Source organism: Talpa europaea (assembly GCF_964194135.1).
Source record: "Talpa europaea genome assembly, chromosome: 12".
In the NCBI taxonomy this organism is placed as follows: Eukaryota; Metazoa; Chordata; class Mammalia; order Eulipotyphla; family Talpidae; genus Talpa; species Talpa europaea.
The window spans coordinates 60,323,693-60,341,677 of record NC_140079.1 but is presented as its reverse complement, the minus strand read 5'-3'; the positions used below and the strand labels follow the sequence as shown (position 1 = coordinate 60,341,677).

The 17,985-nt window shown below is 40.6% G+C and overlaps 1 protein-coding gene and 1 long non-coding RNA gene across 3 annotated transcripts; one reads left to right on the top strand and one right to left on the bottom strand.

The window, feature by feature from the left end:
- Nucleotides 1–5,001: 5,001 nt before the first annotated feature.
- Nucleotides 5,002–5,753, bottom strand: LOC311182052. Its single transcript, XR_014617094.1, has 4 exons — nt 5,728–5,753; nt 5,415–5,443; nt 5,235–5,264; nt 5,002–5,067 (listed from the first exon to the last, which is right to left on the bottom strand). It is a non-coding gene; the product is annotated as an uncharacterized lncRNA (long non-coding RNA).
- A 1,960-nt stretch (nt 5,754–7,713) lies between these two features.
- ZBTB37 (zinc finger and BTB domain containing 37) lies at nt 7,714–16,930 on the top strand (the record flags this gene model as incomplete). Of its 2 annotated transcripts, XM_084250473.1 has the most annotated exons (4): nt 7,714–7,822; nt 9,608–10,567; nt 11,953–12,052; nt 16,442–16,930. In XM_084250473.1, the coding sequence occupies 3 exons, from the start codon at nt 9,645–9,647 to the stop codon at nt 16,928–16,930; spliced, it is 1,512 nt and encodes a 503-aa protein (XP_084106599.1). The 2 variants fall into 2 exon arrangements, with proteins under 2 accessions (XP_084106599.1, XP_084106598.1); XM_084250472.1 differs by lacking the exon at nt 7,714–7,822 and having other exon boundaries at nt 9,591–10,567.
- Between the last annotated feature and the right edge of the window lie 1,055 nt (nt 16,931–17,985).

The following is a 17,985-nucleotide window of genomic DNA, read 5'->3' as shown; positions in this document are numbered from 1 at the left end:
TGGGTCTATTTTAGAGCCAGAAAATCTTTGCTGGCAGTGTCCTCATGGGAGAAAAGATGTCCAAAACTGCCTGCCTTTCTCAGTGGAGAAAACTTCCAGAGATACCATTTATTAAATTGTATAGGAGGGGCCTCCCTGGTAGCGCAAGGGGTTAAGTGCAGCCCTATGAAGCTATCCACAGCCATTGCAATGAGAGTTCAATCCCAGGCCAGGGAGGTGACCCACATGGTGCAGCACCCACTGCTCCTGTCAGCAGTGTATTTCAGTTAATCCACCTGTTCTGTTCCCCCACTATCTCTGGTGAATCCTCTCACCCCCACATCTCTGGCCTGTACCCCAGTTCCTGTAAACAAATCTTTAAAAATAAACTATATAGGAAAATACGATTTTGAACACCTGTCACATGTTACCGTTATAAACAAATTCACTATTTACTAAAAAGAGCCTGGTGCTGACCAAAATACTGTATTTCCATCCTGGGAATGAGTTGTAACAGACACCCAAACCCTAGAGACTATTTTCTAACCTACAAATACCAAAGCCTCCAGGTCCCAAATGTCAATCTGTTGGCATCTCTGATACTCTATTACTTTGGACATCATCAGCATTTTTTTTTTGGACCAGCTGTCAGAGAAAAAAAAGCTTATTCTAAAACCCAGAGCAATGTCACTAATGTACCCTAACCAATTATAAACTGGAAGCCCAGTTTACTTCAAATCCAACCAACCCAATTTTCCTGGGGACTTAGATATTTTTTTAAAGATTTATTTATGCATACAAGAACTGGGGATACAGGCCAGAGGTGTGGAGGGTGAGAAGATTCACCACTGGCAGAGTGGGGAACAGAACAGGCAGACTGACTAAAATACACTGCTGAGGGGAGCAGTGGGTGAAGCAGAAGTCTGCTGTGCCACGTGGGTCACCTTGGCGGAGATAAAACTTGTGCTGCAGTGGCTATAGATTGCTTCATAGTGCTGAGTCTTAACCCCCTGCACCATCAGGGAGGCCCTGGATTTAGATTTTTTTATTGCAACTTTTAAAAAACAAGGTAAGCAACTGCCAGCAACAACACAGTAATTTAAAGAGAACATTGTGTTGAGAATAGTTTCTCCTTTTTGGGAAGATGGATGGGTCTAATGGTATTATGTTCTGAGCACTGCTAAAACAATCCATCTATACAGCTGCTCTCTTATCCCAGAATTACCCCCTGAAGAATCAAAACTGTCACAGTGGCCACATTCCTCATTGTATAGAAAACAGTCTCCAGGCTTTGGTTGTCTTTCATAACTTTTACATTGCTCAATGCCAACTGTAGAAACATTACCTCAAAATATAACCAGCATTTGACTTTCTCATCTCCATCCAGGCTACCCGATTCAGGTGACCACCTTCTGCCTCTATTAAAAGAAAATCTTCCTAACCATTTTGCTTACATTCTTCCCCCACAGCAGCTCATCAGTAAAGTTCAGATTATGCCATACATCTGTTCAAAATCCCCCAGTAGTTTCTCATCTCAGAGAAAAATATTCTTCATGACCTCCAAAATCCTCCATACCTGCCACTTGCTGTTTAGCTGTTTACTGACCATCTCCCTGTCCCACCCATACTGGTTATCCTTGCTTTTTCTGTACTCTCTGGTCCCCACACCCCACCTTCTCTGCTTTAGCTTTCTCTAGCACTTTAATATCTAACATACTGTTTCACTAGAATGTAAGCTCCACAAAGTATTTTTATTTTTCTATTGTTCTCTGCATTATCTATGCCCAGTATCTAAAACACCACTTGGTTCACAACACTAGGTGCTCATCTTTTGGATGAATTACTAAATGGACTGGTATGTGCCAACCTCTGGGTCTCTTAGGAACTGCACAGGGTACAAAGGTGAGTCACTGTGGAAGAAGCAGTAGCTTGGGAGGGGAGACAGTATCACTGCTGTATGGTACATTAAAATGACATACACAAGAGGCCCTGAGGCCAACCTAATCAACTGGCAAAGCCTACTAAAAGCAAACAGTCCAAACAAATGATGGCAGCTCATTGCTGATGGTAGATTATAGTCCCTAGCTAACGTTGACCTTTCATAAGTATGACTGGGGAGAAATAGTCACTTATACAAGAGTTGTCCTAAATTTTATCTGTATAGTCCTGCACATTTTACACCAGCAGTAAGAGGGGAGATGTCTTATTTCAAAGCCCAAATATTTCTAAAAGCATTGTAAACTTTATAAATTTGAAAAGCCAACTTATCCTGAGATGTAACATTTGAAGGAATAAATATGCAGTTTTTAGGTTAGAATCCAGCTTTGAGATCATGCCATAGTAATCCTGCTAATGTGCTCAAGATATACAGTGAAACACAGTAGAATTGCCAATTTTTGGCTCTGCAGTAAGATTGAGAAATGGAATGGGTTATTTCCATTTCCCTCAGCCAAGAATTTACATGGAAGTACAATTTTCCAGGGAACATATTATATGGATACTGAAGTACAAATCTGGGAAACCAGTGACCAGAAATGACAGTACCAAACACCACCACCACCCCACCCAGCACTTGAGCCTGCAGAAGCCTGAATTTAGGAAATTTTGTTAGAACGATGATCCAACCTTCCACCCACCGCAAACGCTACACTGTCAAGCCAATTTTCCCCATTCTAAGTTCAGCCTTGGGCGTTTCTGGATCAATGTCAATACTTCAGTTACTCCCTCAATAGCATAATCAGTTTACAACATACATGTACGTGACCTCAGGTAAACGTCTTTAGAGGTTAGTTAGCTGTCATAAATAGCATTAAACAAAACATTTAGCTTACATTAAGCATTCCAAATGTGTATTCACCAAATCTCTCAAAATTCTCAGTAATTACTTTTGTGAATTGATTTCAAGCAGGCATATTCCCCAAACTAGTCACCAGCTCTTTTATGACAGGATATATACTATGCTGCATTACTCTGCTCATGTAATTACTTCACAAACACATCTACAGGCTTTCTGCATACTGCCTTTTTTCAATAGCAGGCTTGGAAAATGTTGACAGACCAAACCTAATTCACTTTACATTCTAGGAATAAAAAAGTACCAAGAATAAGTGGTATGAAAAACAAGTGAGAGCAAGAGCAGGGGTTGGTTCTTAATAGGATCTGACTAAGAAATTAATAGGTGACCAAGAACTTGTTTATGTGATTATCTTTCCTGCAAGTTAGCCTTTTAAAATGTCAGGAAAACTAAGTGACAAGTGACTGATGGTTTAATCTTTGTAAAATCCAATCCACTGGCTAGTTATTAACCATTCCATTACTGCTCTTAAGACATTTCTGAAACAAGGACATTGTAATAGCCTTAGCTATTGACCACATTTTATCATAAGCACTTTCCTTTTTAAAAATACATGTTTTGGCTCATGCAATTTACAGCAACATGGAGAGTTGGAAGGGATCATGCTCAGTGAAATAAGCCAGAAAGAAAAATACCAATGGTTCTCACTCATAGCAGGAATTTAGAAAACCTAAATAAGGGACCAGACTAATAAAGAAAAAAATCAAAATCAATAACTATATAAACAAGACACAAGGGGGGGGAGAAAGAAGGGAGTGGGATCAAAACAAGGGAGGTGGGAATTGCAAGGGGACTATAACAAAGATATACATCGTGCAAAAATGAAAAAAATGCAAAAAATATATAAATTAAGAAATATTTTGGGCCTCCCTGGTGGTGCAAGGGGTTAAGACGCAGCCTATGAAGCTGTCTGCAGTTACTGCCAAGGAGCTTACCCACATGGCATAGCAGATGTCTCCTGCTTTGCCCACTGCTCCCCTCAGCAGTGTACTTCAGTCAATCTGCCTGTTCTGTTCCCCATTCTGTCTCTGGTGAATCCTTTCAACCCCCCACACTTCTGGCCTGTACCCCAGTTCTCGTATACATAAATTTCCTTTCAACCCACTATATTAAAAAGTAATTACACTAAGATGTTTGTAAAAAGTTTTATTAAAAAAAAATCAAGTCCATTTAATCTTCTATCCCATAAGCATCCATCCACACAGCTCTCTGCAACAAAGAAGTCATGTTTTAACCACAGTTCCATTATTTTAATATGGTTAATTTTGAATACAGAATATCAGATCTTTATTTGTCATCATATTATCAGTGAGAGAGTTCAAGTTGGGGTGAGATCATCATGTATTCTGCATTAATTATCAGCGCTGATATTCTCAAGCCTCACCTTTCAACAAACTCCATGATTACTGCCATCTTAAAGACCCTAGAAATAAAGAGTATACATTACTCATGGTAAAAAAAAAAAACAAAACCACCACCACACACCCCAAAATTAGCAAAGTAACCTCAGAATCAAAATGGAACGGTTTTGAGTGATATCATTCTGTTTCATTTGGCAGAATCATCACATCACTGGTTACATTCTAAATTGGCATATATACCTAAGACTGACTTACCTTGCAATCTCCAGGGAAACAGAAAGTCTGCCTGTTCAAGATGAAGAAACCATTCATGTAAAATTTGCACTATTCAATCCTCTCCATTATTCACTCAGAGCAGTGAAACCTATCCTGCACAATTCACAGATAATGGTTCTACCACTGGTCAAATCTACAGTGTAAATGCTCACATAATGAAATTTAAGAGGCCATGTTTGTTTAGTTTAGAAAATTAACTCATTCTGGCTTACCTATTAGCATGCAATTAAAAGCTTATCTATTAGCATGCAATTAATCTGCAGTTCTCCAATGAAATCAAAACAGCACAGAATATCTAAGCCAAACCCTGAACATTCTGTGGGACAATAAAATGACTAATTCCTTTTTTTATGCTACAAACTAGTTGTAGCCGATACATCAGATAGGAGCGAAAGACTTAAAAGTGCTCATCACTGTTAGTCTGCTGAACTATGTAATCATCATTGTATCGGCTACTGCTAGACAGTCTGCTGAACTATGTAATTATCATTCAACTTGTGAACTTGAAAATATTGTACCTTTTGGTTAATCTTCAGTGGTTCCATGTCTTACAGCCAACCCCAACCTGGTTCTCTTCACATCTGCAGAAATTCAGCTCTACTTAGTAATAAGCAATAATGGGCAGACTTGCAAAATTTCCAAGATACTGTTTCAGTTTTTATAAATCTTCATTCTTTTTCAGAGAGATTCCCATCTGTTAATTTTAAAAATCATCACCAACAGCACCTTGCTTTAGTAAATATGTGACATTAGAAGACACTTACCTTTATATTAAAGATGCATATAATCTGCACCTAAAAAAAAAACCACATTTTTTTAAACTTCATAATAGAATACTAAGGGTTGGTTATGCTAAACTGTCACTGACTTTGCAACCCAAGAATACTAATATCAATGCATTCTATTATATGGGGTGCTAGAGGTGCCAAGTTTTCATTTCTTACCAAGTGAGCCATCCACACGAGCCCCATAGCTAGAAAAGAAGTAATATATGTCAATAAATTGCAAAATATCAAAATTCTGTAAGAATCAGTTGTCCCAGGGTTCTCTTCAGTGTTAAATTTGTCTACATGCTCAATTCAGGTCAGACATTTGCTCAACATCATTACAAAAACCCCATTCAGCTCATGCTCAGCTAAACAGCATTCATTAACTAAGCGCAGGAAGGCTAGTAAGCAATTAGCTTGAAAAGTAAGCGTTGTACTTATGCAAGCATTCTCAGTAAGTTTCAAGTCTACTAAATATGTTAATACTTACAGAAAAAAAGTTGGTACACACATGCCAAGACTCAAGTCCACCTAAGAAATAAAAGAGCAGTTTTGTAATAGCCTAAAGTAAACTTCCTCGCCCAGATCTTTAAAAAAAAAAAGCCAGCATCAGATAGAGCTAATTAATACCCTCATGGTAAGTCAGCATTTGCTTATCATCACATAGGCTGCTTTTACCAACTGTGACAGCACCCTAAGCAGTTAACAGAAACAAGGACCTGGCATTTATTCAATGTATGCAGCACACCATCAAGGACTTCATGGTAAAACTGCTTCCTGCCCATTAAGGACCCTAAAATGAATGTCAGGGTCCTGTTTGCCAGTTTCCGTGCTTATTTGGATTATAAATTTACTTACCACTTCACTCTCCAGCGAATTCTATTTAGTGCCTATACCAACAGGAAAGGACAGATCAGTATTAGGTTTGTTATGAGCACCAAATAGCAACTTTTATTAATTCCAGATACATCAGAAAAATGGTACATCTCTTCATAATTCAATCTGCTGAACTATGCAACCATCATAGTATCTGTTTCCTCAGGTTTCCCTCATTAAAGGTAAAATTTCACAGAAGGTTGTTCAGAAGAGGAAAAACCCCAATGGACGGAAGCATACCTAAATAACCTGCAAATTACTGAGCAAATACAGAACAAAGCTACTCACATGTTTGTCCATGGCTGTGAGAAGCTTGTGCTTTACGACCTGCAAAGAAACAGCGTTTTGTAAATCCAAGTGCAACCTTCATTTTCTCCATATCACCACTTTGCGTGCCTCAGTTAAGATATGGTGGTAATAACTCTCGTCATCCCCTCAGTCAAGAGTAGCAAATAAATGTCATCATTGTGGCACGCTGGGGGGTGGGGGGGGGTTTCATGCCAACTTTCCTTTGTAAAGTTCAGTAACTTACCCAGGAAGCTGTTCTCATCCAGCTGTCACAGAACTGAAAGACAAAGAATACTCAATGAAGCAGGCTGTGCTGCTAGGAAACACTAACGTTTAAAGTCTTTAAGCCTCAGAATAGAAAATTTTCAGAAATCCCTTCTGCCCACTACTCTTAAACCATCATAGGCTTTGACACCTCAACACACATTAACACTTGCCATTGATGGTGTCCTACCTGTCCATCAGATGCCATCAGAAGCCACACAACATTCTTGTCTAGCAGCGGCCCTAGAGAAAAGATTTGGAAGTTTTTCAATCATATTGCTCTAAGTTATAGTCAAACTTTGCATGGTTTTACAGTAATTCTAATAATTTATAAAACCCGTTTTAAAAAAAAAAAGGGTGCACCGGGAACTGCAGAACCACGTGGACTACCGCTTTTCTCTTATCTAACGCCGAAGGCTATTAACCAAAGGCCCACTAGGTGACTCGGCGTGCACCGCCATCAGAGCCGTTGGCATTCATCAACAGTCTCAGATGTCCCTACCAACGCAGACTTCATCAGAGGCAGGGCACGCGAGCTGAGCGTCTCCGCACTTCGGCCCTACCTGGGTCGCGTCCGCACTCCCCCCGCAATCCTCCACCATCTTAACTCAAGAACCACGCAAATGTTTGCGAGCGGCCTAGAAACTCCTGCCAATTTAAGGAGACTTTAGCTGACAAAACATGGAAGCCTCGACAGAAAATGACTATTTTTGGTAAAAACGAGGAACTCACAAAGACAGCCGACGTCGACTCCCAGTCGCGAAAGACCGAGATGGCGGCCAGGTGCCAGTATATAAGGAGTCTTTTCATGACGTCATGACGCACGCTCTCGCTACCGCAGGCTTCGACTCCGCCCTTCTCCTCAATCCCGCCTTTCCTCGTCCCCGCCCCCTTCGGCATTGTGGGCGGGGACACGAGTGCGCGGGTGACGCAGGGCTCCGCCTTCCTGCCGACAGATGAGGAAAAGAAGAAAGGGGAGGGGGCGTGAGGGACGGAAAGCGCTGGGGGAGGGGGGAGGGGGAGGGGGGAAGGGGGAGGGAGCGGTGTAAGGGTGAGTGATTTCCTTCCGGCACGTCGCCCGCTCCGGGGGAGGGGGTGGGGGGTTTCACTTCCGGGACGGTGTTCCGGCCCATTCCGGCCCATTTCCACCCCCGGAGGTAGGTGCTGCTCCTTGACTGGCCTCGGGCCCCGCACGCCCGTCCGGCTGCCCTGCCCCGGTGCCGCTTTGCCCGGTCTCCGCCGCAGCCTGCTCCCGGGGTTCTCAGCCACTTCCCTGTCCCCTCCCCCCCACCCCCCGAGGCAGTGGGAGACCTTCCACCCCCTTGGCCCAGGGCCGGGCTGAGCTGCCGGACCCGCCCCCTCGTCGGGCCCCTCCTTCTGGACCCCGGGATGGGCGGCCCCCTCCCCCACGCAGCCCGGACACACCCAGATACACACACCCACCTCTGGGCAGCTCCCCGCCCGCCTACGCCTGCCGCCTGGACCGGGTCCCGGGGCGCCGCCCCCTTCCCGGTCCTTCACCCTCACCTGATTGCTCGCTCGCTGGCTCGCTCCTCGGCCGCCCGCCCTCCGTCCCCGCGCCTTCTCGGCTCCTGGGTGGCTTCGCGCCGCTTAGCCGGTTCCCCGCTCCCCATGCTTCCTAACGCCGGCGGAGGCCGCTCAAGTCTTGGAGTGGCCAACCCCATGCGGTTCCCGATTCTCCCTCTTACAGCTCTCACCCCTTCAGTGCCGACGGTAAAGAAAGACTTTACTCCAGGGGCTTCCTTCTCACTGGGGAATTGCCGGAAAAAGCAAACAAAAAAAAGGCGCTGGTGTAGGCTCCAAAATAAACATCTGAATTCATGATGGCATCGACAGTGGCTCTTATTGGATTAAAAGTTTCAAAACAAACAAAAACGCTTTGGAAAAAGGTCAGATTGGCTAAAGTTGGTATTTGAAAGCAGTGTATACACTTCCTTGTTTACTGATAAGTGTGTTGTATATTGTGAGCTTGAAGTTTCAATTTTTAGGTTACTCTGAAATGCCTTCTAGTACCTGCAGATATATGGAAGCACATTGGGTTCAAGTCAGTGTCATCGTGTTGGTGTTTGTACAATGCTATGGACCGCCTTTGAAGACTGTAGGATGCAATTGTAGACATAGTGTTTCAATATTAAAGAAAAATGTAAAAATGTTGGCCATACTTGGTAAATGCTCTATTTTTTTTTTTGCCAACTTTGAGGAACTAAATTCCAGAATCAAAGTATCCTTGGCACACTGAAATATCCAATTTGTAATTTAAATAGAGGCAAGTTTAGCCTTCCTAATTCTGAGAATGGACTTCATCAAATTCTCTGCATCTTGATTGAGTCCTGACACAGCTGTCACATTTTTCCTAACCTACAGTTTGCCTCAGTCTTAATCCCTTAAACCAAATTCTTTTTTGTGAGGGGTCTGACTCTTAAACTGAAAAATAAGAGTTTATGTTCATCTGACTTATTAGTCACTTTATAAAATAATAAACATAAACTATGCAGTGTTTGAGGAAATACTGAGAAGTGGTATAACTAAGCAGTCCATCTCAGGATAATTGCATTTACTCAAAAAGCTTATTTCTGCCCACCAAAATAAAAGTTGTCTCCAGATTTCATGTTCAGTATACTTTATGATTAATACTTTAAAAAAAACTGTCACACCTACTTTTTTCTCCCATCCTCTATTCTGTTGGAACTCTTTTTTGATACTACCTAACTTAGTAAGGAAAGTTTGGTCGTAGCTTGAATTTTTGGTTGTAACTATATCTATCGTTGAAAAAGCTAAACTAAAAAACTGCTGGTACTTCTTTTCCATATGTTTACTTGGAGATTTTGAAATTTGCCAAATGTTTTTAAGTAGATTTGTCTTGGAAAATATGAGGGGAGTGAAATCATAATTATTAACGAGAATATGATTTCCTCTTTCAGCAGGGTTGAATGCCTGCCTGCACCCTCAGGCACGACCATGGAGAAAGGTGGGAACATACAACTGGAGATCCCTGACTTCAGCAATTCTGTCCTGAGCCATCTAAACCAGCTGCGTATGCAGGGCCGTCTCTGTGATATCGTGGTCAATGTGCAAGGACAAGCTTTTCGAGCTCACAAAGTGGTACTGGCTGCCAGCTCCCCCTATTTCCGGGATCACATGTCCTTGAATGAGATGAGTACTGTCTCCATCTCAGTCATCAAGAATCCTACTGTTTTTGAACAGCTCCTTTCTTTCTGTTATACAGGGCGAATCTGCCTGCAACTAGCAGATATCATCAGCTACCTGACAGCTGCCAGTTTTCTGCAGATGCAGCATATTATAGACAAATGTACACAGATCCTGGAGGGCATTCACTTCAAAATTAATGTGGCTGAGGTTGAAGCAGAATTAAGTCAAACAAGGACAAAGCATCCCGAGAGACCTCCAGAGTCTCACAGGGTTACACCAAATCTAAACCGCTCCCTTAGCCCACGACACAGTGCCCCAAAGGGAAACCGGCGGGGCCAGGTTAGTGCAGTGCTCGATATCAGGGAGCTCAGTCCTCCAGAGGAGTCCACCAGCCCTCAGATAATTGAACAGAGCTCTGATGTAGAGAGCCGGGAGCCCATTCTTCGGATCAACCGAGCAGGACAGTGGTATGTGGAGACAGGAGTAGCAGACCGAGGGTCCAGGAGTGATGATGAAGTTAGGGTACTTGGAGCAGTACACATCAAAACTGAAAATCTGGAGGAATGGCTTGGGCCTGAAAATCAGCCTTCTGGAGAAGATGGAAGTAGTGCAGAGGAGGTCACAGCCATGGTGATTGACACCACAGGCCATGGGTCTGTGGGACAGGAAAATTATACTTTAGGGTCTTCAGGAGCCAAGGTGGTTCGACCAACCAGCAGTGAGATTGACAGGTAAGATTTGTTTTGTTTGCCCTTTTAATGGCTCTTGTGCAGCCACTAAAGCAGGCCCTCTGTGTGACAGAGCGCATTTTCCTTGATTGTTCTTAGCCAAAATAAGTTGATGTTGGGGAAATTGGAAGTATACCAAAAGACTTGCATTCCTATTTTTTTAAAGCAGGAAGCTTCTAGTCCTGAAGTGTTCACAGTGTTGTGAGAACAGTGGTAAAGTTAGACACTTCCATGAATCAGAATAGCATCTGCAGCCACACTAGGATCAGTATTTGCCAGGGCTTCCTCTGGATTCCAGGCAGGGAGCTGAGCATCCGCTGGGAACCTGGCAGCTTTGCCCTCCCTTGGTATGTTATCACACAGGTAGGTGGCCTGGGGGGTTCACTAACCTATATAGCATTGTTTACTTTTCTTTCCTCTCGCTACCAATTAGAGGATGTGTAGTACCAGCAGTGATTATTCTTGTCAAATTAGTATAATCATAGTAATTTCAAAGAAAGACTTTTTGGATGTTTTTCTTTCCTTTTTTCACTTGTCACTTGAGCCTGTCTTCCCTGTTTTCTTTCACTGCTGACTGCTGCTACCACAAGCCTGAGAGTCTTGTTTTCACCCATGTGACTATGTCCTATGCTTTACATTTCTCTTTCTCGTTCAGTACAGTTGTTAGAACATTTCTTTTTGGTGGAAATAGCACTAGCTTTAATCTAAGTCAAGGGAAAGAAAGATATATCACCCACTTACATTAATAGTATTTGTTCTTGTCCTCTCAAAAGTAAATTAAAATTGGCTGTATGAAGAGTGAAAATAAAGAAGCTATTACTTTGGTTCACATCTGGTCTTGAAAGATATATACACCACAGCTTCTGGTATAGGTGGTCTTGTGTCCTTCATAATTAAAATATTCTTGGGCACTATATAATTATTGTCCTCTTATATTAGAACTTTATCAGTATTAATAACTTAAATGCAGAAATTTTTAATCTCCATGATCTATACCAACAGCTTAAATTACATAACAAGTTACCATGGGACCTAAGGGAACAAGCAACCAAAAACCTAATAGTGATGTAGAAGAAACAAAATTATAAATGCAGTTTTAATTTTTTTTTTTATGGTCTCTTAGTACTAACATAAGGATGGAAGATTATATTTAGTCTTAGCCTGTGGGCCATCTGCCTTGTCATTTTGTTTCATAAATATACTAGTGCAAAACTTTCTTATTTCAAATCAGATCTTACACCAACTCTGTGAAAGTATTTCTTAGTAATCTGTTGTTTAGCTTGTTCCCCTTTCTTCTGCCATGTTTAGAGAGTGTAAATGGCACAATTTTTCAAAGTCTTTTGACACTACTTTGCTATTAGTCTCCCCTTTTATTCCTCTTCTGACAGATTTAGCCCCTCTGGCAGTATTGTTCCCTTGACAGAGAGACACAGAGCCAAAAGTGAGTCTCCTGGGAGAATGGATGAGCCTAAGCAACCTAGTTCCCAGGTATGTAGTTTGGATTTACGGTTGATGTATTGGAGCTATATTGATGTACTGAAGAAATTGCCTCTGTGTGTGAACAGAATATAATGCATAAGAAAAGAGATGTAGGAAAGGTAACAGTGGCCCTGTTAAATACATACACTATTTGTTACTTTTTTCCCCCTCTATTCTTACTTGTGAGCATGCAGGAAATACACTTTTGATATCAGCAGATTGGGAAATAGAAAAAGATAACAAGATGTGAACTCTTTCCTGATTATTGGAACCAGACTGTAGTCTTGAGAGTAATAAAAATAACCCCTGAAAACTACATGCAGGTAATTTAGGATTTGGGATGGAGTCTAATTTTGTACCGATGGTTATAAAACTATAATAATGACTAATTTATGTGGTATTACACATTTGCAAATAAATTGCTTATGCATTTTTGTGAGTTTGCTATTTTGGATGCTTTTATCTTTTCATTTATTTTTTTCCTGGATCTTTGTTAGACTAAATTGTTATAGAAGATGTTGAATAAAATGATCTCTGCTGTTTTCTTTGCATTTCTTCTTCACAAGAAGTGTGAGTAGTTGGTTGATCTTTTTATCGGGGTTTTTTCCTCACAAATATATACCATTGAAGATTGATTTTTTTTTTAAGATGATGAATTTATAAAGTAGAGCACGATAAATCGTAAACACTCTTGCTCTAAAAAGGAAACACTGGTAGATAGATTGCATAGCTAATTTTATTTGTTTCTGTGATATTCTGATATATTTTTAGATTTTATCTAATCTTTTACATATTTATTGTGTACATAGTATAGTAACAGCAGCCATACATTGTTACAAACTCTATTTACATATCATCAGGCTGTTTTTTTCAGTACTACAAAAGGAATTGTGGCTGTTACAAGGGAATTTTTTAGTTTTAATGAGGTGTTAGAGAAAAGTTAGAAACTTAGAGGAAAAGTATATTTTTCTTCCCATCTCTCAAATAGGTTGTGATTATTATGCAAATAAAGTGCATTAAACAGACCTTACAGCTAAATGGGGGGCAATAAGTTTAACAAATACACAAATCACATATAAACTGTTTAGATTTCAGTAACAGTGATGTGGGAATAGAAGTGCTTAAAAGGGAATTTCTGGAATCAGTATCCACTTCAGGAAAGTTTTAATCAGGAGAGTGTAAATACAGTTTTTAAAAAAATAGCAAGGGATAATTTAATTCCTGTGTAGATGGAGTAGAGACAAAAATTGGAATTCTCCAAGGGCGTTTACCTGACTGAAGCAGAAGGTACAAGCTACAAAGAAAAAGGAGAGACTAATATTGTCTAGAGAATGTATGAGAGATGAGTTAACATATGCCTTAACATGTGAAAGTTTATTATGGTTAATCTCTTTACCAGTTATTTTTTCACTGCCACAGAGAACCAAAACAGGACATGGTCTGCATTACATATCTTGATAGACTAGTACTTCCTGATTATTAGGGTGAACAGAACCCTAATGTTACTCCTTTACTCAAAAACATGCTGCTGTTTTTTTGCTTTTGTACCACATGAAAGTTAAAATACTTTGCCAAATTTTCCATGCTTTTCCTACCATTCATCAGCATTCATTCTCTGCCCCAAACAGGTAGACTTTCTTTTTTTTTTTTTTTTTTAAGATTTATTTTTTATTTATACAAGAACCGGGGTACAGGCCAGAGGCACATGAGAGGGTGAGAGGATTCACCAGAGGCAGAGCAGGGAGCAGAGCAGGCAGATGACCGAAATATACTGCTGAGGGGAGCAGTGGGCGCAACAGGAGAGGTCTGCCACGCCATGTGGGAATCTCCCTGGCCAGCCAGGAATCGAACCAGCGCTGCAGAGGCTGCGTACAGCTTCACAGCACTGCGCTCAACTCTGCACCACCGGGGAGGCCCAAACAGGTAGATTTTCTGTATGTCAGAGCCACATGTTCTTTTCTGGTGTCTGGGTCACCCAGCGCCCAACCTTTGAAATAGATACTATTATATTCATGTACAGAGCAGTTAAATATTGTTCTTACCCCCTCTAGCTTTCAGGTACAAGGAACCTATCATTATGTTATGTATTAAATACAATGATTATTTAGGTTATTAATGTCAGATTAGATAAAGTTAAGGATATACTTGATCACTATTAAGAAATTATTGGGACTTTTTTAGGTATAATGGTGGGATTAGATTATATTAGGAAAAACATCCTTATTTAGAAGTATGTATTAGCATTATTTATGGATGAAATTATATTTCATTATAATATAATTATAATGAAAATATAAAATAAAAAAATATATTTTTATCCTAAAAATATAATTATATTTTTTGGATTTTCCAAAAGTGGTATGAGAAAGAAGAGAAATAGGTGAGGGTAAATAAAAAACAATCGTGTGGTGTTTGGGTAATGGGGATTTAACATAGTGTTCTAAGATTTTTAATAAGTTTAATACTGTATTATCTGACTTTCATAAAGAAAGTAAATTAAGGGCCTCCCTTGGTGGCGAAGCGGTTGAGCGCTGGGTTGCGAAGCTGCCTGTAGCCTCTGCAGCACCAGTTTGATTCCCGGCCCCACCCCACCCCACCAGGGTCCCACATGGTGCACAGACCTCTCCTGCCGCGCCCGCTGCTCCCCTCAGCAGTGTCCTCCCTCTGTTTGCCTGTTCTGCTCCCCGCTCTGGCTCTGGTGAATTCTCTCACCCTCTTGCGCTTCTGACTGTACCCAGTGCTTGTATAAATAAATAAATAAATCTTTAAAAAAAAAAAAAAAAAGAAAGTAAGTAAATTAAAAAGAAAAGGAAGGGCCTCCCTGGTGGCATGGCGGGTTGCGCCACGCTGTGAAGCTGTCCGCAGCCTCTGCAGCATGGGTTGTATTCCCAGCAGGCCAGGGAGCAACGCACATGAAATGGCAGCCCTCTCCTGGCTCGCCCGCCTCTCCCCTCAGCAGTGTCTTCAGGCCATCTGCCTGTTCTGCTCCCCGCTCTGTGTCTGGTGAATTTTCTCACCCTCCTGTGCCTCTGACTGTACCCCAGTTCTTGTATAAATAAATCTTTAAAAAAAAAAAGGAAAGGAAAAAATTTAAAAATAAAAAAAATCAAGAAAACAAAAAGTATTTTTTACAGTAACTTAAAGGGGTAGTTATCTAACAATAGAGTTCTAAGTTTTACAGTTATCTCTTGTTTAGTGTTATAAGTAAGTTAATTATCATGTAAGAAATTGGGAGATATCTATAAACTAAGAGATTGAAGGAATAATACATAAATTAGATTATTTAAGTTAATTTGCTTAAATCAATTCAAAACCACTATAAATAATAAGTGTATAAACTTAGGTTATATCTCTGTACTGTATTTCAAGGACACTAAACATTACTATAAGCAATTTGAAAGTAAATTAGCAATATCATTAGGAATATGTATTTTCTATTTCTCTGGTTTTTGTTCATGAGTTTTAATCAATTTGTTCAGAGGGCAAAATCAGAAAAAAGTCTTACATTTCTTCATCTGTGGTGCCTATCATTGTATTTGGTGCAAAGTAGTCATTCAATTCAGTAAATATGAGTATCAATTTGTGAAAAGGTTATAGGAAGAAATAAACAAGTTTGTAAATTCATATCTTAGTTTATTTTCTCCGGCTCTTCTGCCAGTTTGCTGAGGTCAGTTCAATTGAGTTGTCTTTAGATTGAGACTAATATGTTGGTATGGTATTTAATATCTTGGGTGAAAAGGATTGTTACCTAAAAATAAATTTATGCATTTTTCTAAAGCTCCTTGCTGTTTGGTAGTAATGATAATGCCATAAATGTATTTTATAATATGCTTACCGTAATGTATTTTGTACTGTCAGGTATAGTAGCCATTAATCACATTACTTGTGGTTATTTAAATTTTAATTGAAAGCAATTAAAATTAAAAATTCAGCTCCACAGTTACACTAGTCATATTACGAATACTAGTAGCCACACATGGCCAGTATTAGATGGTACAGATTGTCAAAGATTTCCTTCAACATCACAGAAAGTTTAATTGAATCAGCATTGTCTAAGTACCTACCTGATTGTCTAGACTATAGTTGCAAGAGTAGAATTCAAGAGTATGGTATATAGATTCATATTCACCTATAATTGTAAAATAGAACATTTAACAGGGGTTTAATAAGCATTCAGTCAGCCGGAAAGTATCTTTATTGTCTTGCTCTTTTATAGTAATGAAAGTGTCCTCAATTTTTTAAAAAAGTATACTAACATTTTTATTTTTTGGTGGTAATCAATTTGTGTTTAGATTGCTACTAAAAATAACCATTTCGTATACTAACAGAGGTAGAGATATATTTGATTTCTTTAATATGTACACTTAATGGTATTCTTATTTTCCTCACCTGGCACAGGTAGAAGAGTCAGCAATGATGGGAGTAAGTGGCTATGTGGAATATCTCCGAGAGCAGGAAGTATCTGAGAGGTGGTTCCGGTACAACCCACGTCTCACCTGCATCTACTGTGCAAAATCTTTCAACCAGAAGGGGAGCCTGGACCGCCACATGCGCCTACACATGGGCATCACACCGTTTGTTTGCCGCATGTGTGGCAAGAAGTACACTCGGAAAGATCAGCTAGAGTATCATATCCGCAAGCACACAGGCAACAAGCCCTTTCACTGTCATGTTTGTGGCAAAAGTTTCCCCTTCCAGGCCATCTTGAATCAGCACTTTCGCAAAAACCACCCCGGCTGTATCCCCCTAGAGGGGCCTCACAGTATATCCCCTGAAACAACTGTCACATCTAGAGGACAAGCTGAGGAAGAGTCACCTTCACAGGAAGAGACAGTTGCTCCTGGGGAAACCGCCCAGGGCTCTGTGTCTACCACTGGGCCAGATTGAAACATAGAGGGGGAGGGGGCAGACCCTCTTCCCCTTTGGGCCGTAAGCTGCCAGCATCAGGGCCACGGGCTGGTACTTAGATTCACAAAATGCCACATCACTAGACCGGAAGATGCTCCCAAGATGTTGCCAAACTAGAGGATCAGCAACATACACAAAAGCACTAAAGGTTCTTCCCCTTCTTCCCACCTCACACTTTGGAAAATAATCAAGCAAATCAACTTTCTAATTCAGGGATCAACAGCCTTGGTTTGTTAACTTTATAAGAAATTTTTTAACAAAACCATGATAAGTGGTGATTTATCTACGTCATGTTTGAATACTGTACTTTGGTTCATATCATCATGGTGGCTGTATTTGCCTAGCTCTAAAAAATGCAGCAGGAGCCTTGGTCATCTGAACCAGCTGCCACAAGAAAGGAAGTAACCAATATGGTGATGATGAGGAGGAATTTCTCCTGTTCCTTCCCTGCCAGAACATGCAGTTTCACGTTTCAAGAAAAAAGAAAAAAATCCTAGTGGTCCTTGTTTTGAAAGGTTAGACCTCATCTTTGCCCTGACTAAGGCACCTGGTACTTTGCCTGATTGTTTCACATAAGCAGCCATCTTGGAGCAGTGTTCTGGTGGGTGACATCGCCTGAAGCACTTTAGGCAGCAGGAAGTGACATGTACGGTAAAGTCTTCGGTAAAGTCTTCGCAGTAGCTACTGTGCATTTTAGAGTACCTGTTGTCTTCAGAAAGAGGTGTTCCCAGTAGGTACTGTGCATTTTAAAGTACCTATTTGACTTCAGAAAGAGGGGAGCAGGGAAGGAAGTGTTTTTGTTTTGCAAATATCGAACAGCACAGAGCCAAACTGCAACTTTCTGATTGGTGTTTGTAAACCATAGTGCTCATATATCTTTGGGTGTTAAGGAAATGGCTCTAGTCCAGATGAATCAATGTGTTAGGCTGACTACCAAAGTTTCATCCTATCTCTTCAGCTAGTTTCACATAACAGCAATATTGTACATCAAAATATCACTTTCCAGTGAAATGAGCCTGGATATTTTTAAATCC